Source organism: Leptonychotes weddellii, chromosome 1 (genome assembly GCF_054177405.1).
Source record: "Leptonychotes weddellii isolate Sample4059 chromosome 1, ASM5417740v2, whole genome shotgun sequence".
Lineage (NCBI taxonomy): Eukaryota > Metazoa > Chordata > Mammalia > Carnivora > Phocidae > Leptonychotes > Leptonychotes weddellii.
The window spans coordinates 2,058,664-2,081,439 of record NC_138369.1 but is presented as its reverse complement, the minus strand read 5'-3'; the positions used below and the strand labels follow the sequence as shown (position 1 = coordinate 2,081,439).

At 63.1% G+C, this 22,776-nt stretch overlaps 1 protein-coding gene across 2 annotated transcripts; it reads right to left on the bottom strand.

Moving 5' to 3' along the window:
* Positions 1–1,684: 1,684 nt before the first annotated feature.
* On the bottom strand, positions 1,685–22,421 carry FZR1 (fizzy and cell division cycle 20 related 1). 2 transcript variants are annotated; one of them, XM_081797316.1, is made up of 14 exons: positions 22,240–22,421; positions 10,026–10,148; positions 8,380–8,505; positions 8,210–8,273; positions 7,999–8,126; positions 7,464–7,546; positions 6,897–7,080; positions 6,138–6,203; positions 5,549–5,651; positions 5,270–5,454; positions 4,923–5,156; positions 4,552–4,656; positions 3,855–3,956; positions 1,685–3,463 (listed from the first exon to the last, which is right to left on the bottom strand). In XM_081797316.1, the coding sequence occupies exons 2-14, from the start codon at positions 10,092–10,094 to the stop codon at positions 3,422–3,424; spliced, it is 1,491 nt and encodes a 496-aa protein (XP_081653442.1). In that variant the 5' UTR covers positions 10,095–10,148; positions 22,240–22,421; the 3' UTR covers positions 1,685–3,421. The 2 variants fall into 2 exon arrangements, with proteins under 2 accessions (XP_081653442.1, XP_006738776.1); XM_006738713.3 differs by lacking the exon at positions 22,240–22,421 and having other exon boundaries at positions 3,864–3,956.
* Between the last annotated feature and the right edge of the window lie 355 nt (positions 22,422–22,776).

Here is a 22,776-nt window from a genome sequence, read left to right as displayed (position 1 = left end):
CTGCTTCTGAGCTACACTCAGAGCAAGACCTGCAGGCATGCGCGCACAGCAGCTCGGTCCACAGTCCGCAACCGCACTGCGGACACACAGACCACGGTCCCCACGCACGGCCCCGGGGACGGACCCCGAGCCCACGACGCTCAGGGAGGGAACCAGACGCGGAAGGCCACACGGGGTGTGAGTCCATTTATGTGAAACATCCAGAACAGGCACATCCAGGGATGGGAACGGGGCTCGGGGGTGGGGTTGGGGGGAGTGACAGCTGATGGGGATGGGGTTATGGAATGTTCTGGAGCTAGAGACGGCAGCACAACCTCATGAATGTACCAAAAATCACTGAATTACATGCCTTAAGATGGTAAATGGTAATGCATATTTTACCACAGTAACGGAAACGGTAGCAAGAACTGGAGATCTGCCTGCCCCTCACTTGCACCTGCTCCTGGCTGCCTGGGCCGCGCCTCCTGGCTCCGTGCCCGGCCCTGCTGCTGGGTCTCACGCAGTCTCCCCACTTCCCTCTTGGTGCACACCCAGGGCTCCCGCTGCCTAGGGGTAGAAGCCCAAGTCGTCCCTGTGGTCCCCAAGGCCCTGCCGCCCCTGCCCTGTCCCCTCCCCTGTGCGGCTCCAGAGCCTCCGCAGGGACTGTGCCCTCTGTCCGCAGCACCACCCCCACTCCCTGCTCTCTGGGCCCCTGATCACACGGCTCAGTCCCTGGGTTCACAGGTGCCCCACCCCAGGGCCTCCTGCCCCGTCGCAGCCACATGCTTCTCACTGTCCACCACAGCTGGGGCCCACGAGGGCAGGCGCTGCGGTCTGGTCTCTCTGGTCCCCACTGCCCAGGACAGGGCTCCTCACCTGCAGGGAAGGGCCTGGGTGCTGGCCAGCCGTGGGCAGCTGCTCACTGTAGGGGGGGGCTCACCCTTCTTCTCCGGAACCCCTGGGGCCCCCTGACCTGCTGGGTCCTGCTGGAGTCACCACTCCTCTGGCCTGGGCTGGCTTTCCTCTCCAGCCCCAAGACCCTCTGCTCCCCTTGATCACCTCCAAATCCCCCTCTTCTATGGTCCTCACGGGCATCCTCAGCCCCCACTCCTGCCGCCCCCCCACGTCCTCCCCTGCGGCCTCCCTGCCCCCCACAGGCCCCTGCCTCACGCCCCCCCACTACTACTAAATCGCTTTCCCTTTCCCGCAAAAGCCACATTCAAAGATCAACAGAAACAACTCTTGCCTGCCCCCCACCCCCCCCCAGCCTCCCCTGAGATGCTGGGCCAGCGAGGTCACCCACTGGCCTCAGTTTCCCTATCTGTCAGGTGGAGGGGGCAGCAGCGTGTGCCCCACCTGACAGCTGCTGTGCGGCCCCCTCACCCCTAACACCCCCCCCAGTCCTCATCTGCTCCTCCGCCCGCGGCCTTCCCTTTACCCCGCCACTCCCGCCCCACTCTCCCCCTTCCAGATGGCAGCCAGGGGGGTGCCTCCTCCCCACAGCAGCCACACCCTAGCTGGGCCACAAGCGCTGGCCACACCCCCGTCCTCGGCCCCAGGGGACCCTGAACTCGGGGTCACCGGCACCTCTTGTAGACTGCCCGTGAGTCTTCTCCATAACCAGCTCAGCCAGGACGAGCCGCCTGCCCCCGTGTGCGACATCTAGACACCCCAGCTGGGGACCAGACAGATGGACAGCCAGCCCTAGCAGTGCATGAACCCACAACTGGTTTAATGACGACGACGCATTTCACAAGAAACAAGGCTCGCTCTGCACCAGGCGCCCCCCGTCCGCTGCCGTGCACTTAGCCCCACGCAGACTCCCGCCCCGCTGTCCCAACTCCCAGGCGCGGGTCCGCCAGGCGGGGGGCCCGCCAGGCCGGGGGGGGGGCACGGTGTTCCAGGCACAGCCAGCTCCTGGGCTCCGGCAACTGCACAAGGCGAGCGCGTGGCCGAGTCAGGACTGTTTTCTTAAAAAAACACTCAAACAAAAATAACTTGACCAATCAAAATACACACATCTATGTACACTGTCCCTCGTCCGTCCCGCGGCAGGCAGATGCGGGGCCTGGGGCTGGGGAGGCGGGCTCCCACCGCTCCCCTGGTTCAGGCAGGTTCAGCTCATCGGGAGCGGTAAGCGCTGTCCCCCCCAATGGGTAGTGGGTGAGCCACTGCTCCTTCCCCACCAGCCTGAAACTTTGCTGGGACCAACCTACAAGAACACAAACAAATCCAAAGAAAAGTCACAAGTACATATATACATGTGCACACACATGGCCAACAGAGGGGGGCACAAGGCCACTGGGACCCGGAGGGGCTCTGCTGGACTCTCCCCAGCCCAGGCCTGCCCCACCCTGTCCACTCCATCAGCACCCCGTGATCCAGGAGGGGAGGAGGAGGGGGAGGACTGCTACTCATGCCCCCGGCCACATGCAGGCCCTCCCTTCCTCCCCTCTTGGTCTCCTGGTCTGGAGATGAGGCAGGAGGGGATGGGCTCACGTGCAGCTGCGGACAGAGCAGAGTGGGCTGGGGGAAGCTCAGGAAGTTTCTGGAGGAACCTACAGGTGCCTCCTTCCCTGGCTGCCCCACGGCAATGGCACAGATGGACAGGACCCAATGGGGTGGCCTGGGGTAGGGGAAGGGGCTCGGGAGGAGGGGCCAGATGCCCACAGGACCCGGGCCTTAGGGTCGATTCTGCCCTTGGGTCACCCTGACCAGCTGCCCAGCAAGCCACAAGCACCTGAGTCCTGCTTGGGGATAAAACAGGGCCGTGACCCCCGTTAGTAACAAGGACAGTGCGGGGTCAGGGTAAGCACAACACAGAGAGCGGGCCTGTCTCATTTTCCGCAGACAACAAGTCCATCTCGAGATGACCTCCTTCGGCCTGGACACTGCCTGGGGCCCGCTCCTGACGTGGTGCCGTGCCCCCGAGGAAGTCAGCGGCGTGGCTGCCGGGGCAAGGGCGGCGGGACTGGCCACAGAGAAACCTATCAGGTGGCTCTGTCCCTCTGATCCATGGGCCGACCTCAGCCGTCTGCCCAGCCCCATCTGAGCGGCCTGGCGTCCAGCTGTCTGTCCCGTAGGCGTGAGTGGTGATGGCGGTGGTGACGGTGAGCACGTGCTTCTGGGAAGAGCATGCAGCCCCGATGATGAAGCGGCGGACGCAGACGGAAGCAGGCTGGGTCCCAGGAGGCGTCCATCGTGCTCCGAGCTGAGCAGCCAGACAGATGGTCCCTGCTGGGGCCCGGCCACGTCCCCGCCCCAAACACCGGCTGCCAGGGTTCACAATCAGGCTTTAATGAGAATCTTCAGGATCTCTCCAGGCCCGACTCCCCACCCGCCCCGGCTGTCTCCTCTAGGGACCGCGTGCTGGGGAGGGGAGGGTCCATGCACGCCGATGAGAGATGGGACTCTTCTGACCCAGACGGTGAGGCCCGAGGCTTTACCGGATCCTGGTGAAGAGGTTGAGGACTGACACGGACTCCTGCAGGGCACACAGGAGGGACTGCTGAGCCCGCAGCCCCTGGGCGACCTCCCAGTAACCGCGGGCCGCTCGGCCAGGCCATCAGGGCGCTGGGGAAGGAACTTCTGCCTGGAGGGCATGCGAGGCTTTGGGCCAGGGGAGTCTGTGGGCACCTTCCCCAGCACCCCGAGGCGGGGGGTGGGGGAGACAGGCTCTGAGCGCCTTGTGCCACGCGGCTGGGGCTGTGCGGCGACGCGGGAGCAGAGACAGAGGGGACATGGGCGTCCCAGAGGAGCCTCCCGGGGAGACCAGAGCCGACGGGGTAAAGGGGCTGGTTGGGTGATTGGGGGAGGGGAGCCCCCAGGACAGGCTGAGGGACGCGCGTGGGGGAACATCTGGCTCTGATACCGACCCACTTTACCTTTGTCGAACGGGTTTTGCTAAAGACGTTCCAGAACCTCAGCGTTTCATCCCCAGCACCAGTGACTATGGCCTCTCCATCAGGGGACATGGCCTGCGGGAGGGAGGAGACAGACCCCCCACCCTTGGCCTTATGCCCTGCAGGCAGCCCTACTTGGACAGGGCTGCCGGAATGCAGCCAGGGGCGGGGGACAGGCCCCACCGAGGCCACACGACAGAGCCGCGGTTAGAGCACCCTGGTCAAAACACAAGGCCGCCCCCCACCCGCTGCAAGGAGAGAGAGTCTGTTCTGTAAAATCGGACAAATGATAAGTGGGTTTTAAGCACAAAACATTTTGTTCTGAAAAAAAAAAAAAAAAAACAGCACATCTGCAGACAGGAGGGGTCCTTCGTCCAAGCCAGAGCACATGGCGATCTGGTGAAACGATCAGAGATGAGCCGAGGGCTCAGACCTGGGTTACCTAGCGAGATTTCTTTCTGTGCGTGTCCAAAAACACACAGAAGAGTGGAGGAAGGGTAGGGATTCGGGAAAGCAGACTCCGGGTGGTGGGACAACCTGGCCGTGCAGACAGGAGCCCATCCTGCTGTCCAGGCCTGGAGGCTGCCCGGGCAGGGGGACGCGGAGGCAGGGGCTGCACGGGGGCACAGGACAGTGGTGTTCTTCCAGACCCCGGGCGGGGCAGACTCACCAGGTACAAGACCCTGTAGGAGTGCCCGGTCAGCTTTGCCACCTGGGTCAGGGACGGGTACTTCCAGACCAGGATCTGGTTCTGCGAGTAGCCGTGTGTGCTCACCTGGGGGGTGGAGCGCGCGCTGTCGGAACTCAGGCCCCCCTTCTGGGGCCCTGGGGCTCAGACGCAGGTGGTCCGATGCACCCACCCGGGAACCATCTTGGGCTCGCTGGGCAAGGCGCGGAGGCCACAGGTGACCGCCCTCGCTCCCTGCGAGCCTGTCTGGTGCTCCCCCCACCTCCCGCCTGTGGCACCGGGCTCGTCTGCCCCCAGCTCCTCACAGAGGGCCTCTGAAGGCCTTCCGGCCACGAGGAGAGGCGCGCACTCACCAGCTCGTTGGCGTGCTTGGACCAGGCGAGGTTGCACACCTGGGAGCCCGTATCGATGCACTGCAGAGGCTGCCCCGTGAGCGTGTTCCAGAAGCGGATGCAGCGGTCGGCCGTGCCACCGCCGGACGCCAGCAGCCCGTGCTGGTGTGGGGACCAGGCGATGGCCTTCACGGCCGCCAGATGCTCCGTGTACTGCTGCACAGGGCTCAGGCTTGAGTGGTTCCAGACCAGCAGCTGCAGGGGCAGCGACGTGAGGCCCCCCACCGCGGACAGCACCCGCATCGCCCCTGCCCTGCGACGGAAGGGACGGCCCGAGGCCGGGATGGCGGGGGCCCCGGGGCGCCTACCTTGTTGTCGTTGCCCCCCGAGGCGAGGAGCTGGTGGTCCGTGGACCACTTGAGCCCACACACCTCCTGCCGGTGGCCCTGCAGCCGCCGCTCCGACTGCAGGGGCGGGGTCCGGATGTCCCTCTGCAGGATCATGCGGTCCCGGCTCCCAGACGAGAGCTGGTCAGCATTCCAGGCCAGCGCCCCTGGAGGCCGGGCAGAGGGCAAGGGAGGCTGAGTCCTGGCCACCCCCGCCCCCCGAGATCACACCTGCCCCCTGGGGCCCAGGTGGCTCCTCACCGACACGAGCCGTGTGTCCTTCCAGCATGGACAGCTTCTTCCCTGCAGCCGCATCCCAGATCTGCACAAAGCCCTTGTGCGTGCCCACGGCCACGAGGTTCCCCTAGAACGAATCGCACGGGGAGGGAGTGGGCATCAGGCCCAGGCGCAGGGCCCTCTCCCTGACTGGCCACCCTGGCTCTCTTCTCCCTCCTCGCTGCAGGGCCTCGCGCACCGAACCCAGGATGAGCTCTGGTGAGAAGCATCCCACTTCTCTGCGAGTTCCTTTGGGCCGAGAGGATACCCCTCCTTGGAACCCTCTGGGAAAATGGGTCACACAGACACTCTAGCTGACACATTGAACATCTGTGTGCTTCCACGCGTGGGGGGGGGGCAGTCCGCAGGGGACCAAGTCTGAGGAGCCCCATCACTGTAACCCAGGCTGGGGACAGGCAGGGGTGCTGAGGCCACTCCTGCAGCTTAGACGAGTGACCTCCAGGCTGGGGTCTGAAGCCCCCTCAGCACTGGGCAGGGCCCCCACCAGGGAGACCGGGTCAGACGTCCCCAGTGCCAGCCCTGCCCAGCTGGGGGACAGGGCCCGGGTACTGACCCGTTCAGACCAGCCCACAGACGTCACCGAGTCCCCTTCCACTGAGAGGTCGCAGAGCCGGGTCACCTGGGGAGATGGGAAGCAGGCGGTGTGAGCCACGGGCTGCCCGCCGGGCCTCCGAGGCCCTCCCCATCTGTTCATCCCTCCGTGCGCCCCCAAACCACCGTTCACTTGCTCGGGAACACCTCAGGCCCGCGCGCACTGCTGTCAGTGCTGAGACCCGGGGCAATGTGGCCGGGGTGCTCAGGAGGCTGCACCCCGGGGCGGGGGGGGGGGCACACAACAGCACGGGGATTACAGACTGCACAGAGCCTAGGCGGGGTGACCAGGGCACCATGCTGCAGGCGGAGGCCACAGACTGCCACGTGCTGAGGGGTGGCCCTTTCTCTGAGGCAGCTTCAGCCTCCTTTGGAACCCACTTGCATTTGGTTTTATTCCCGAAAACAGCCCACCTCAAAGAGCAGTGGGTTCCTGCCCTGCAGGCCCTGAACCCCAGCAGCAACTCCAAGAGATTTACTGCTGAGGCAGGTGTGAGAACCACCACCAAGGACGCGGCCCTCACGGCGGTCCCCAGGCTGTGCTGGGCCTAGACCCCATCCCTCTTCTGCTGACACGGAGGAACTGGGGAGGCTGCGGCCCCCCCGCAGGGAGGGCTAGGCCCTGGGGGCATGCGGCTGGTGCTGCCCTGGACCCTGGGGACTGGCTCAGTCCTGCCTGCTCCCCCCACCCCCCCAACGCACGCTCGCTCAGTGGCGCCACCTGGCTGGTGCAGGCACTCCACAGGTACACGCAGGTCCCCAGCCCCACGCTAAGCACGTTGAGGGATGACCAGTCCACCAGGTTCAGGTAGAAGTCGTCCTGCAGCTCTGGTGCGTCCAGGACCTTGAAGGGGATCTTGGAGATCTTACGGGTAGGTTTCCGTGGCGACCGCAGTAGCTTCTGACTGCAGGGAGGGAGAGCCACCTCGTGATCTCCTCTCCTCCTCTGCAGCCCTAGGAGCACTAGGCTCCCCCCGTTGGGGTCTCCTGCTCATCCCGCCCCGCCTTCTGCCCCCCACGTGATCCCAAAGCTATGGGTGACCCAGTGGCCACCAACCTCCCTGAGCTCTGACAGCCACACAATGCCCTCTGCCCAGCACCTCCTCTGGGGAGCCATCCCTGACTCCCCTGTCTGGGCCCAAGGCCACCGAGCCTGCAGTGCGTCCCCAGGGAGGCCCCCTGAGCCACCCCTGCCCCCCTGAGCACAGTTCTTGGACCAATCTTGGCTCCCAAGCACCGCCTGGCTGCCTGTCCTGCCCTGTCCCAGCCCCCACAGGCTCAGACTCACCTTTTGTTGCTGACAGGGGACAAGGAGTAGGGAGACACATCGTTGCCATCGTCAGGGCTGGAGCGCTTGGTGCTGAGGGAATACTGGAGGCAGGGGAGGGGGACACCTGCTGAGCGGAGCCTCGGCCGAGCTCAGGGACCTCCCGCCTGAAGCCCTGGTGCCCCCACGCTGCCGGAGGCTGGGCAGGAGGGCAGGGTGTGCACCGAACCCGGGATGAGCTTTGGTGAGAAGCATTCAGGGAAGCCAACCAGGCCTCAGGCCTGAGGCGTCGGCTGGACAGTGACTCGCCCATGTCGGCCTCCCCGCTGCCCCCCATGGCCACGAGCCCCCTTGGCCATCTCTCAGGAGACCCAAACCAGGCTCCTTCCAACACTGCACGGGGGCTGCCCCGAGGCTCAGGACCGTGAACTTGGCACCTGGCCCAGCACTGCCTTCGTGGCAGCAGGAGAGCAAAGCCTTGGTTAGAGGCGTGGGGTTAAGCGGCTCCCAGGGTGAGCGCGGGAGGGCAAGTGGGGAGCCGGGCCGGCTGGCTCACCGTGAACAGGCCCTTCTTCTCAGGTGTGGAAGGCTGCAGCCTGCGGTCCTCTGTCTGAGGGTCCTGCACCTTCTCAATGCCGGCTCCCAGCAGCTCGTTCTTCAGCAAGGCGGAGTAGGCCAGGCCGTCTGCAGGCAGGGGGCTCCATGAGGCCAGGCAGGGGCAGGGGGCCGGGATGCGGGGCGGGGGGCGGGGGGGCCTAACTCCTGACCTTTGCCGTTGTCTGAGGTGGCGTCCTTGGCTTTCCGGTTTTGGCTGGGAGACTTCTCATTTTCCTGTGGGAGATGGGGGCAAAGGAGGCAGGGCCAGCTGGAGCTAGCTCCAGGCCCACCGGCCCCCCGGCCCTGGCCCTGCCCCGCTGCCCTCTGGGCAGCCCCTCACATTGATCCTGTGGAAGTTCACGCTCCAGTTGGCCCCGGCTCTGGAGGGGATGAAGCGGTCCCCATGCTTGCTGGGGGAGGACACGGGAGAGTTGGCGGGTGTCAGGGTTCGCCGCATCTCAGCCACCTGCAAGGACAGAGGGGCCGGGCTGGTGCTGCGGAGCCCTCCGTGTGCAGGGCCGAGGCCAGCTTCCCCTCTCAGACCCTGAGGCCAGGCCTGGCCTGCCTCCCTGCACTCGGCCTCTGGCCGCTGACCCAGAGGATCGAGTTTAGAAATCCGGGTGGCAGAGGTGAGACGGTGAGTGAGCCACGTGCTCGGTCTGGCCTCCCTGCTCCGGGAGGCCGGACACTGGTGAGCGGCAGAGGGCACAGTACAGACCGAAGACCCTGGTCCCTGTGCGCAGAGAGCTGCCGCCCCGTCAGCCCCATCTCCATCAGGCAAGGACGGTCCCCCGTGCAACCGCGAGTCACTCACCAGAACTGGGGAGTGGACGTGGGGGCACGGTTCCCAGAAAACCAGCCCACCCCCCTCGACTGTCCCAGAAGTGCCCCTTTTTTAAAAGATTTTATTTATTTATTTGAGACAGAGAGAATGAGAGACAGAGAGCATGAGAGGGAGGAGCGTCAGAGGGAGAAGCAGACTCCCCGCCGAGCAGGGAGCCCGATGCGGGACTCGATCCCGGGACTCCAGGACCATGACCTGAGCCGAAGGCAGTCGCCTAACCAACTGAGCCACCCAGGTCCCCCGAAATGCCCCTTTTTCTATAAGGGATCTTCAGTGATTGAACTGTGTCTTCCAAAAAGACACACTGAAGTTCTAATCCCGGGGCACCTGGGATGTGACCTTATTCAGACACAGAGTCTTTGCAGGTGTCCTCCGGGTAAGACGAGGCCACGCTGGAGTGGGATGGGCCCCAAATCCACGCCCCGTGTCCTTCTAAGAGTCAGAGATGCCGACATGCACAGAGAAGGGGACACGAAGACAAGGCAGAGAAGGGAGTGGTTGCTCTGAAACCAAGGACTGCCGGCCACACCAGGAGCTGGGGGAGGCAGGAGGGGCTCCCCCAAAAGGCCCCCCAGAAGGAGCGTGGCCCTGAGACACCACGGGTGGAGGCCTCGACTGCCCGGCGCAGAGCTCAGAGAGCGTGGAGCGGAGCAGCGAGCACAGCCTGGGACCGGTCAGGAGCCCATGACACAGGCAGCGTGGCTGAGAGGGGTGGGGTACAGGAAAGAGGCGCCCCCAAATGCTGCTGGCTCCCAGCAGATAAGGACCAGGCCACCTCATGCCACCATCACACCTCTGCCTGGTGAGGCCAGCCCCACAGCTCTGAACCCCAGCTCGGAGACATTGGGCCCTTCACCTCCCTCTCTGGAAACTGAGAGCAGCTCACCTCCCCTGCCCCCCTCCTCAGTCCTGAGTGCGGCCCCACGGGAACAGGGGTCTGGAAGCTGACGGCCCATGTGGGCTCCCGCAGCAGGAGGCGCGCAGGAAGCCCGAGGAGGGGACTCCCTGGCGTGTGGCTGTGCCTCTCACCTGCCCTGCACCCCATCCTCTGCAGGGTGGAGCCCAGCGGCTCACTGCAGTCCCCACCCAGCCCCCGCGTGGAGCCAGGACAGTGCCAGCGGGGGTGGGGTCCAGGTACTCACGCAGGGCATCGTGTTCTCATTCTGAACAACGATCTGCCGGAGGAGGCGCCGCTCATAGTCCTGGTCCATGGCGACGCAGGGCAGGCCCAGCCCGCCGGCCAACGTCAGCCGGCCAAGGTCAGCCTGGGGCAGGAAGGGCAGGAGAGGTCAGCACCAGTAGGCAGCAGCCCCCTCCACTGCCTGGTGACCCCAGGGAACTCCATGGTGATGGCCAGGCCCCCCACCACGTGTAGGACCTCCCTCCCGGGAACCAGGGTGAGGGAAGCCACAGCGGGATGTGACGGGGAGGACTGGGGAGAGACCAGGGCTCCCCCTGGCCTTTATCCTGGTTAGTGCAAGTCTCTCATTTATTCCTGGGCCATGAAGCTCGCCCTAGGACCATCCCTCCAACCCATGCACCCCATCATGTTGCCTTCCTGCTTCAGATCCTGAGGCCACAAACTGCCCCCCAAACCACATCCAGCCCTGAGATTGGGGGGGGGGCTGAACAAGGGCTGAAGTGGTCCCAGCATGGGTTCCTCCAAGTGGGGGAGCCTGTGTCCTAAAGCAAGAACGGGGCCATAGTCCTCACCCTGCAGGACCATGTGTGCAAGCGGGTGGGGTTCAACAGCACCCCTCTGTAGAGCTCATACCCACCACCCCCCGCGCTCAACCCAGCTCAGAAGGCTTCTCTAAAAGGAGTGAGAAGAGGGGAGGCAGCAGCAGAATGCTCTACAAGGAGGAGCACATGCAGCAAGAAAGGGCTGAGCACTGTCCAGCATGAGGGGGAGCGAGCGGCCACCTCGGAGAGAACGATGCTCTTCACCGCAGGGTTGACACCGGGCCCAGAGCCAGTGGCTGCTTGCAGAAACCAATGGGAAATGTCTGCCAGCCGTGCCTCCCCTTGGAGGTACCGCAGAGCCTCTGGAGGCTGAAGCAAGAGTTCAGGGGACAGAGCCTGGCACAGGGGGTGCTCAGAGGACTGCAGCTTCCCAAGGAGCACCTGCTCTCACCCCAGACCCCCCGCACGCTCACAGTCACCGTCCCTCTGCTACTCTGGCTGGAGCCCAGGGCCGGGACAGGAAAATATCAACAAACTGAAAAGCAAAAGCTGGCCAAAAATTAAAAGTTTACGAATTCTGAGGTGTAGCACCCTGGAGAAGTCAACGCTTGGCTTAAAAAAAAAAATTACAGTAAGAGACACGTAACAGAAACTGTAGCATTGTAACCATTTTCAGTGCACACTCAGCTCAGCGGCATGAAGCCCACTCACGCTGTTCTGCGAACACCCTCAGCATCCGGCTCCAGAACTTTCTCATCCTCTCAAACTGAGACTCTGTCCCCAGGAAGCACCAACTCCCCACCCCATCCCCATGAGCTCCTCGCCACACACACACACCCACGTGACCCAGGAATTCCACTTCTAGGTATATGCCCTGGAGAAAGGGAGGCAGACCCACACCGAGACTAGTACTCTCGTGTCCTGACTAGCGTTATTCGTAACAGCCAAAAAGACAGAGACTCCCAAGTGTCTCCCCACAGATGAAGGATAAACACAGTGCAGTCCATCCACACACTGAAATGTGATTCAGCCTTAAAAAGAAAAGATATTTTGACACCTGCTCCAACATGGATGCACCTGGAAGACACCGCGCTCAGCGAGAAGCCAGACGAGGGACACATCCTGCGCAATCCCACTTGTAGGGGCTCCCCAGAGGGTCCCGTGCACAGAGACAGAGAATAGACCAGAGAGAACGCTTGCCCTTTCAAACAAAGACACCTGAGGACGCCTCGGTGGCTCAGTTAAGTGTCTGCATTCGGCTCAGGTCATGATCCTGGGGTCGCAGATCAAGCCCCGCATCGGGCTCCCTGCTCAGCGGGGAGTCCGCTTCTCCCTCTCCTTCCAGCCCTCCCTCTGCTTGTGCTCTCTCTCAGATAAGTAAACTCTTCAAACAAAGACACCCAAGGAAAGTACTAGCTTTGTGGCACCCGGGAGGGAGCAGACCTGGGGGAACACCACTCACACCTCTCCAGCTGTGGCCACACGAGGAGATATTCAGGCCAACCTCCCTAAGTCCTACTTTCAACATCCCCAAATGGCCTCTCTGATGGGTTCCTGGGCCTGCGGCGGACAGACCGGGTACAGCACGTGGCTGAAGGACCAGCGTGAGCCTGCTGAGTTCTTGACCCTCACCTGCGACGGGGGGACATGGAGGGCTGGCCTGGTGTGGTCCAGCCCAAAGCCAAGCCAGGTGGATTAGACTCACAGGAACATGAGCATGGCCCCTAGTCACCACTGGGTGTCCCACACCACGTTCCGTTACCACGTTAGCGGGCGCTCTCAGTGCGCGGCCGCACACGCACATGAACACGTGACGGCTGAGCCGGGGGCAGCAACACCCCAGGGTCACAGGAGGGCACAGACAGGGGCTCTTGCCCACAGGCCTGACATCTGTGCCCACCTGCCCCCAGGGGCCTCCCTCCACTGGGCCTGGAGTTCCTCTGAGCTCCCCCAGCCCCGTCGTCCCCACGGGGACACACAGCGGGCCTCCTGCTTTGTGAGTGAAGTGGGGTTGAGGCCCTCCATCTGGGGTAAACCTGTGGGAGCAGCAATCCCCTTCTTAGCCATAGCCCCCCACCTTGCATGTACCCTGTGTGCCCTGACAGAGGTCCCCAGACCGGTTTAGCCCATTTGTCACAGAGTGGAGTCCAGAAGTGGGGGATGGCTGTGACCCTCAAGCCTCCCTCACTTCTCTGGGGGTGAGGCTCCTTCCCCAGCCTCTCCTTCCTGTCCAGTTCCAAGCCCACCTACTGGCCTGCCCCAGGACAAACCCCAACTTGTATCCTCACCACAGGGACCACTCCTGGGGCAGCATGGCCATGAGTTTCTGTCCAGGCTGGAAATGCCCATTCAGAAGACATGGTGTTTCCCAAGGGGGAGCCTAGGCCACATGCAAACGGGGGCTGAGTTCCAGGAGGCCAGCGTCCACTTCGAGGACCGAGAATCCCCAGGGGGATTTTTGGCAGGGAAGAAGAAGGGACACATGGCTCCGTTCTGGTCAGTTCTACCATCAGTGGGTACTCTACCAGAGTTGGGCCAGGCAGCTGCCCCCTCCAACCTTGCAGACAAGGAAACAAGGACCAGAGAAGCAGCTAACATCCCTCTGCCAACCGTGTGTGGAGTCAACCCTGGCCGGCCCTGGCTGGAGCCTTGTCCTCCACCCACCAGACACAGAGCCCTGAGGGGGGCCAGGTGAAGGCCATGCTCAGTCCATATGCTCAGCGGATGCCCCTCCCTTGCTCTCCCCCAGTAGGGCTGCTCAGGGCCGGTGGGGCTCTGGGTGCGAGGGAACGAGGACTTTCAGCACCGGGAATGGTCACACTGTGGGCTACGGGGGTCTAAATCTCAGCCCAGGCAAGCTCGCTTCCAGTGGAAAACAGAGCCCCCCATTCACAGAGCAAGGCCACCATGCTTATGTCCCCAGGTGACTCCCTGTGAGGCCGGCAGGGTTGATCTGTCACATGGACAGCAAGTCCCAGGAGAAACGAAAAGCTTCCACAAGACAAGACAAACCACAAACGGTTTTATTTAAAAAGACGACACAAGCGGGAAAAATACTTGCCAGCCTTGGGAGATACCGAAGCGGTGAAGGGTGTGAGCATGGCGTTCCTGAGAGCAACGCGCACCCTGGCCGGCAGCCAGAGGGCGGCAGGTCCCTAGCCCCGAGCTTCCAGGCAGCTGACACAGCCCGGCCGCCCAGGCCAACGCAGAAGGCAGGCACGCGCGCTCCTTGGCAGGAGCTGAGACCCGACTTCCAAGGAACGCAATTTGGCAGCTGCTTTCCAAATTTAAAACGCACATCCTTTCTGATGCGGTGTCTCTACTTCCAAGAATTCGCCCGTAATAGTCGTGTGTGCAATATCACGTGGACAAGGACGCTGTCTGCAGGCTGCGTGTGGGAGCGGAAGGCGAGGGCTGATGTGGTGGCGTGAGGCTCCTGTCCCCACTAGGGCACAGGGCAGTGGGAGGGCAGTGGGGGGGGCGGTCAGCGAGCCCCATGCACGTTGAGCGCAGCTCCGTGCCAACAAGCTACTTCCAGAGGGCGGGGGAAGAACCCAGTAGCACAGGTCAGCCCAGGGGAGAGGAACTGGGGGTGGGGGACAACAGGACAGGAAGGAGCCTTGCTTCCCCGAGCGTGTCTGTTTGCACTTCTTGGACTCTGAGGCCCCGGTCCAGGGGTGGAGCATGGCTGGCAGGGCACCCAACATTCGCCGCCTTCACCGCACACTTGAGAACTTCCTAATAAAGTATCTGCGAGCCTGTTAGCGAGCAGTCCGGAGCACGGGCCGTCCGCAGGCCGAGCCCGAGACAGAGCCGGGAAGGCAGCAGTGAGCGCCCCCCGAGCTCCCCCAGCTGACCGGGGAGGCTGGTGTCCAGGTCAGGTGAGCGGGGGCCAGAGCCCTCGGTCACTCGCTGCCACTGTCCCCGGGGGACTTGCCCACCTACCAAGCCAACCCCTAAGAAGGGAGTCTCCTCTTCCCCCCAACGTGGCCCCCAGGATGAAGAGCCAGGAGACCCACCTCAGGCCACTGTCCCAGACAAGCTTCCAACCTCCAAGCCCGCTCTTCTGGGAGACAGGCAGCAGCCCCGTCATCTCACAGGACAACAGTGAGGTTCCCTCACAGCGAAAGCTGGGGTCTGCACGGGTCAGGGGTCGCCCAAGCACCAGGGCCGCACTCCCGTGCACTGGCCGTGCTCCGCTTCTCACTCACCCCAGGCCCAGAGCTCTCTGAGAGCAAGCCAATCCCAACCAGCAGTCATGGAGCAGGGCGCAGCCTTCTCTGCAGCTCCCCGCTAGCCCCTGACCTCACCCAACCAGCCCCACAGTGCGCTGCTCACATGGTTTCCACCCACTGAGCACTCGACAGAGACGGCCCACTCTAGGTAGGACCCGGTGGTTCTCGCTGGGGCCATCCTGCCCCCCAGGGGACATGGGGCGGTGTCTGGGGACTTGTGTGGTTGTCACGACTGGGGTGCTCCTGGCACTGAGGGGTGGAGGCCGGGGCTGCTGCTCAGCCACCCCCCCCCCCCAGAGTGGTCCGGCCAGAATGTTCACAGTGCTGAGGGACAGAGACACTCTGGGACCAGGCCAGGAAGGCTAGCTGATGAGGGAGACGACAAAACACGTGGGCTGGGCCTGGTGTGAGCAAGGACCGAGGACACAGCGCCTCCAAACGTCTCCCAGCCTCCTGGAGTGGGGGTGGCTGCGGGGGGCGGGCACAGCAAGGGCGGCGGCATGGAGATGCAACAGTCTCCCCTCCAGGCCTGGGGGCAGCACAGCGCACCCACATCTCCTCCTTAGTTCATGCCGGGCCCCGGGGCCCCCAAGACGGAGCACTCTGCTTCCAGAAGCGCTCACCAAATTTCAAGTCCTCCAAGGTCCTGCTCATCTCGAAAAACCGGTCCCTCCTGGTTTAGATGTTGTAAGGCTCTTCAGCAAAAGCCAAAGGAATGAAACAGCCCCCACAATAGGGCTTTCGTGACTCGGTGTTCTGAGGGTGACGCCGGTCTGGATGTGGCTACCTATGAAATTATTTACACCAGAGGCTCTCCCCGTTGTGACGACCACAGATGTCCTTGACACCACCCAGCGTCCCCCAGCAAAACTGTCCTGGGTGAGGGTAACTCCGGCTTCTGTGGGGAAGCCGTATCTGCCAACAGGTAGAGGTCAGGTGGCACTTGCTACCACCCACCTGCCCCATCCCGTGTGGGCCCAGGGTCCCAGGTGAGCAGGATACTGCTCCTGGCCCCGTGGGACAATGACAGCAGCGGGCCAGTGTAGCTCCAGGTCCTGTACTTAATTCTGCCCCCAGGTGCAATGCTCCCTCCCCTTCACAAAGGAGGAACCTGCTGGGATCCTCCCCAGGAAGTGTAGCCCCAGCACCCACGCTCACCCTCCTGCCCATGGCTGCTCACATCACGACGCTCCCCCACGTGGGAGGGTCCCCAGGCCCAGCACCGGAGCGAAGGCCTGCTCTGGAGTGGGGCGTCACATCACATGTGAATATCCGCTGGTTGGTTCTTGCGGGAACCATCCACCGATTAGGAATATGCTGGTAAATGGCTGGGGGCTCCCTGGGAACTGTCACCAAGGGGCACAGCCCTTCGCGAGGCCCCTGAAATCTCCAGAGACGCATGCACCCGTGGGAGAGATCCATAGGCGGAGGCTGCAGGAGACCCCGGGGTAGCTCCTGGCGCTCTCAGACTACCTGACTAGCAGCCCTTTCCTCCTGCGGAAGATGAGAGCGTCCTGCCGGGCGCCCAGGGGCTGGTTGTATTTTTCTCAGCCTTTCTCTAAAAGGCTGGGGAAGTACCACATGAGGAAGACCCAACTAGAAAAAGGGGGAGTTGTCCAATGTTCCGCTCACATGCAAGCCTCTGGCTTTGCTGCTTCTGCCTCAGCTCAGGCAGGCTTGGAACCAGCCCTCACAGCTCCTTCCCCCACCACCGGTCAACCCAAACACCACGCCGTCCTAGAAAGGTCTATCAGAGAACGAGCGGGGGGGCTGGCTCCAGAGAAGGACACACCTGGCTTTGAGTCCCAGCCTCCATTCCTACTGGCCCAGTAGCTCTGGGCAAGCAACTTCTCTCCGACCTGGGTTAACGGGAGAACACCACCTACAGTGCTACGGAAGTGGGCGGGACTTCTGTGAAGCAGCTAGTGGAGGGCCTGACCCAGAGGAGATGCTAGGAAGGGGTGGCTGATCCCCCCGGCTCGGGGACAGGTGCACAACAGCCTCCAGATGGGCCTGCTTCCTGCTCCTCCATCCGCAGCGTGTGTGGGCTATGTGGCAGGGGAGGTGCCCTGGCGGCCACAGCAGTGGGCTGGGGGCCAGGTGGAGCCCCTTCTCCTCCCTCACCACAGCGCCCCCCCACCCCCCCACCCCAGAGGAGGGAAGACTGCAGTCAGTAAAAGACGTGAGGCTGGTGGTGGGAGGCCTGGCCGTGGTCTCCAGACATCGACTAGAACTTAGGCTCCTGGGCTCCGAAAGGGACTTCTGAACAGGGAGGCCCCACCCAGCAGAGGGAACCCGATGAGCTAGTGGTCCGTCGCCTCTCACTACAGCAAAAGACAAGGCCCAAAAGAGCTGGAATCAAAAAGGACCGCGCCTGACACAGGACAGGGAGACAACGTGCCTCCCCTCCGGGGCTGATGTGCATCAGCCTGAGGGTCAAGTTAGTTCTGGGGAGGCCTGGAGGTCGGGGCCCCCAAGGAGCACGTTCCAGCATGCGTGCAGTCACTCAGCTAAGGCTGACTCCCCCCTCGCTCTGTGCAGACAGGCCCTGGGGCTCACCAAGGAGTCCTGCCCCTGCCCCAGGCTGGCAGTCTAGAGGACATGGCTTTCTGGACCAAAGGCTCTCCCTTTCCAGCCTGTGACAACGGCCCGAGAGACACTGCGGCTCCCCAGGCAGGCACTGCTGCACGAAGCCCCAGAAATGTGCCCAAGGTGAGGCCGCTCGCCTCCCACCCCTTGGCGCTGCAAGACGCCCGTTCTCCGTGTGACGGGGTGAGACATCCAGCCCATGAGGCCGTCAGGGTCCGCAGCAGCCCAGAGCACGCAAACCCCTACGCAAAGGAAGGATGCCTTGGCAACAGCACCCAAACGATTTATGCTCACGTACGTGTTTGCAGCTGTGGTTTATGTCAGAGAGCCAGATCTCAAGGCTGGATGGGCCTTAAAGGGGTTCGGAGTGAGCCCCCGCACAATGGCATCTGCTTGCACACCTGCAGGGACGAGGAGCTCACCCTCTCACAGGCAGCCTTGAGCATCAGAAAGTGCTTCCTCAATATGTCTCGCCATGGATCCCACTTCTGGGTCCCAGGTAGGGGCAGAAGGAAAACCCTAAAACCTAGTACGTTTAGGGCCAGGACCCCCAACCCCATCTGCTGGCACTGGTGACACCGGGGCCACATCATTCTCTGTGGGGGGCCGTCACGGGCATGGCAGGGGGTTGAACAGCACTCCTGGCCCCCACCCACTCGATGCCAGAACACCCCCCGTGACAACCATAAATATCCCCAGACATTGCCCCCAGTGGAGAACCCCTGGTTTACAGGAATCCTCAGGGGGAAGAGTGGTTTCCCTCAGGCTCAAGAGACCAGCGCTGACCTTTCTCTTACTGTTCAGCCTTCCGTAAGTGCAGACAGACAAGCTCTGCGCAGCAGTCTGCCCCTGCCCTTGCTCCCTCATCCTCCCCCGATGCCACCTCCGACCCAGCCCGCCTCTGCTTACTCCTTATTGTAGGGCACTGCGCAAATACAGCCTGATGCATCCCGCACAAACCGGTGGTTCCTTCCTCTGGACAGAGCATGTGCAAAAAGGCACAGGGATCTGGAAGGAGCGGTTGCTGCCCTAGAGAACTGCACAGAGGTCCGGGGAGGCTGGGTGAGGCCGTGCCGGGGGCAGGAAGAGGGAAAAGTAAGGCCAGCCAGAAGAGCAGTCTCCCGGGCGGCGTCCCTGGGCTAGTGGCAGGGGGTGGGGCAGCACGGGGAGCGGGGAGCGGCAGGAGCTGTGCCTCTGTGCACTGAAGGCGGCCTCACGCGCAGACCGGGCAGAGCACTGGGGAGCGGGGGGAGCAGGACCATGCCTGCCGGTCCAGGTGAGGAAGCGGGCGGTCCCGAGAGGCCGGGTGCGGGAAAGGTTCAAGGAAAGAGTGACCTCTTCTGGGCTAACTCAACCCAGGTGCCTGGAGGACGCCCAGATGCTGACTGGCACTGGCCACGTGGGCCTGGAGTTCTGGAGCCAGCCTCGGGCAGCAGCAGCAAACGAGGACAGGAAGTGAAGTGTGCCCGCCAAGAAAGTGTGCCGAGAGCAGAGAAGCATCGGAGTTCAGATCAAAAACAAGGGTCACCACACAGGAACCTGCACTCAACGGTTCGCAGCGGCTCTCGTCCCAACAGGCAAAAGGTGGACACAGTCCAAGCGTCCACCCACCACGCAGCATATCCCTCGGCCTCGGATGGGCCAGGCGCCCACACGCGCGGCCCCGGGGACGGACCCCAAGCCCTCGACGCTCAGGGAGGGAACCAGACACGGAAGGCCACACGGGGTGTGAGTCCACGTGGGTGACACGTCCAGAACAGGCTCATCCTGACAGAAAATGGGGCAGTGGTTGCCGGGGCTGGGGAGGGCAGAGGACTGATAGGTAAAGGGAAGGAGGTTTGTTCGGATGAGAATGTTCTGGAATTAATGGGATAGATGCAAAAGCTGGAAACCACTGAACTGTGTACTTTAAATCACTAAATCACATGGCATGGGAATTCTTTCTGAATAGATCTGTTAACAACAAAAATTCAGCAAATAATGAAAAGGAGAGCCAGTGAAGGAGGCTGCTCACTGACGGGAAGGTGTAGGAAGCCAGGAAGAGAGTGGAGTCCACAGTCCACTTTCGGGGGTCGAGGACTAAGCCACTCGAGGCTGCAGGGCCGAGTCGTGTGCTCCCGTCCCAATCTCAGGTGAGGGAGCCACAGTAGGAGAAAGCAGTCACTTGCCAAGGACACAAGGATGCATGGCGGTTGGGGGCACGAATGTCCCCTGTCTGGAACGTCAATGCCACACGAGAAGGAGCCCTGACTGTGTGCGAGCTGCAGGATGCGCCCGGCTCCAACCACCCACCGCCTGCAGCCACTTCGCATGCACCAAATCTTGGGCAGGTGGAGTGAGAGCTGGCCAGGGCAGTGACGAGTGGACCTGACAAGGGGGAGGCTGCTGGGGCCTGTGATGGATCAGAAACTGGACGGCGGGAAGCTGCTAGGCAGAAGAGGGGCGGCCTACTATTCCCTCCCTCGCTCTGAAGGCCATCAGCTCCCTGTGCCACCTCCCGGAATGGGCCAAACATACCCTACCCTCTGGCTGTCCCCGCCCTTTAGCACCCACTCAAGCCAGGGTTCTTGAGCTCCAGTCTTATGGGGCGCAGAGTCCCTGCCCTCACAGGGCTCTTGGACTGAACTCCAGTCCCAGATCTTCCCCCTCGGCACTGCCGATATTCGGGGCCATCCCGAGCACTGGGCGGAGGGGTGGGGCAGCAGCATCCCTGACCCCACCCACTCGATGCCAGGAGCACCCCCAGTCGTGATCACCACAGACACCCCCAGACAGCACCAATGTCTTCAGTGGAGAACCTCTGCTCTAGAACAGAATTACAATGGCAGTGCCATTTCGCTGGTCCTAAAGACCAAGTCCCTTGATCCTGACACCTGACATGAGTCTCCAGGATCGGCCCTCCAAACAGAACCATTTGGGATCCTCACCCTGCTGCTCAGTGTTACCAAGCAAAAGGTCCCCATGACCAACCCCACTCTGGTCCCCAAATCCGCCAGGCCAGAGGCCCCAACAAACAGCACCGGGAGATTTCCTGCTGAAAGAGAGGGCCTCGTGTGAGAATGGAGGCAGACTGGCTTCTGAAGACTCATCGCCTCCCCATCTGCCTCCAGGCACTTCTCCCCTAGCCCCAAACAGCCACTGCCACCGGCTGGGCCACAGGGTCTGAGATTTCCCCGGGGCCCAAATGGCCAGCACAGCTAGCTCCCTGGACACTGTCCACCACCCAGCAAAGCAACTGTCCTTTGAGCCAAGAGCTGTCCAAGGGCCAGAAGCCTCATTTTCAGAGGGGGAGAGCCCATAATCCCCAACAAAACCCTCCTGGAGCAATGGAACCCTGTTCACTCGGAAAGTGGCCTGTAACAACCAGCACACCTGCGTGCACTCTGGGGCTCAGAAGGCACGCCAGTCTAGCAGTTTCTGTTGAAACAGAAGGGCCCATGACCTCAAAGGCCAAGATGGCCCATGAGAAATTCTGCACGAACAACAGCCTAGGATGCGTTCTAGGGGACAATGCACCATTCTGGGGACCGTCCCCAGGAGATCTCATCAGCCTCTAGTGTGCAAATCCCCTCCCCCCTCCAGGAGAGACCACCCAACCTCCTTCATTTCAAAGACCTTCTCACCTATCCCCAATCTGGGGTAAGGGGAACAGCTGTGTATGTTGAGATGGATTGTTTTTCTTTTGGTAAATCCTCCCCATCTAAAGTACAGTAAGAAGTTGGCGGGGCGGGGCGGGGCGGGGAGGGACGGAGGGTGTGGTGTAGCCTCACCAGAGGGAGGCATGAGGTCATCACTCTGTGAACTGGAGTGGGGTGGGGGTGGGGGGCTAGCTCCCAGCATGACAGGCACCTGAATGAGGGGAGGATTTCCAGGGGAAAAGAAGAGGGGAAAACAAAACAGGTCTAGGCTAGACAGCTGCACAGCGGAGGGTCTCCGGCTTTGGGTTGGGGGCAGGTCTAGACAGTGCAGGACCAATGGGTGGGGGTCTGCAGTTTTTAGTGCGGGAACATGGCTGTGATGGGAAGAAGCATTCCACACCTGGGGGCTCCGGCTGTCCCGCGGGTGCTTACAGGAAAAGGCAGGATGTTCCGGGATGGGAGGGTAGCTGGGCAGAGACAGATCGTCTCAGATTTTGGTGGGGTCAGGGCCCACATGGAGAGCTTGACACGGGCTGGATGGCAGCTGGAAAGGGTCAAGCTGGGAGGCTGGGGGCGCAGAAGGCAGTGGGGTTGGGAGCGAGGGGGGTCACTGATGCACTCAAACGGCAATGCCTAAGTGCTTCTGGGTGCCAGGAACCCAGAGGAGCGCCCACACAGACAAGGTCTCCACACCTCCGTCTACCTGTTTCAGGGGCCACAAAGCGGGGAAAGGGGGCCTGCTTCGAGCCCGGCTGTGTCGTGACAGCCATGGGGGGCAGTCTCGATCCGGGCAGGGCCTGAGCTGGGATGGTCCAATTTGGAAGAGGCGGGTTCGAGAGGCCAGAGGTGAAGAGCCGTTCTGGGGGACAGCTCCGCCCCGTTTATAAGCAGACCTCGGACGCGAGCTACGGGGGTAGGGCTCGGGCTGCAGGTGGCTCGGGCTGGGGCGCTCATGCAGGGCCGGGTTTGGGGGGTGAAGACGGGAGTGACATGCGGAGGTCACCCCGGGCCTAGCTCGGCACGGGGGGCGGCGTTCAGGGGGGCTGGCCGGCTCCCGGAGGACCCGAGCGTGGGGGCCGCCGGCTCGGTGTCGGGGCGGAGCGGGGGAGGCCCGGGGTAGGCCCGCGCCGCCGTCGGGCCCTGCCCGGCTCGGGGGGAGGGGGTCGCGGCTCGGGCCCGGGGGGCGGGTCCCCACACCCCGGCCGCCTCACCTGGCTCGCTCCGGTCGCCCGCTGGTTCCGCCGACCCCGCCTCTCCCGGCGCCGCGCCGCGCCGGCCACCGCCGCCCGCAGCTCCACTGGTCCTGCCGCGGCCGCCGCCGACGGGACCCCGGGCTCCGCGCTCCTTAATATGGCGGCGGTCGCTGTTCCGCGGCCTCCCGGAGCCCTCCTCCGCCGCGCGCGCTCCCGCGGCCGGCCACGCCCCCGCGCCGGCGCGCTGCGTGCGGCCGCCACGCCCCGCCACGCCCCCTCGCGCCCGGGCCTCTCGCCGGGGCCGCGCCCCGACCCGCCCACCCTGCGCGACTGCGCCTGCGCGCGTCGGGCATCTCGGGAGGACGTGACGTAGCTGGCGATTCGAATCAATACAGGAAGCGCGGCGCCACGCGTTGCCATGGGCGACCGAGGCCGGCGGGATCTCCCGGGCCCCGAGGAGCCCAGCTGCGTGGGATATGCGGGAATGGCTCTGCTCAGTTTAGGACGCGGTTCTTAGTAGAGGACAGTCGCAGAGCCGGGCACTCAAGGGCAGAC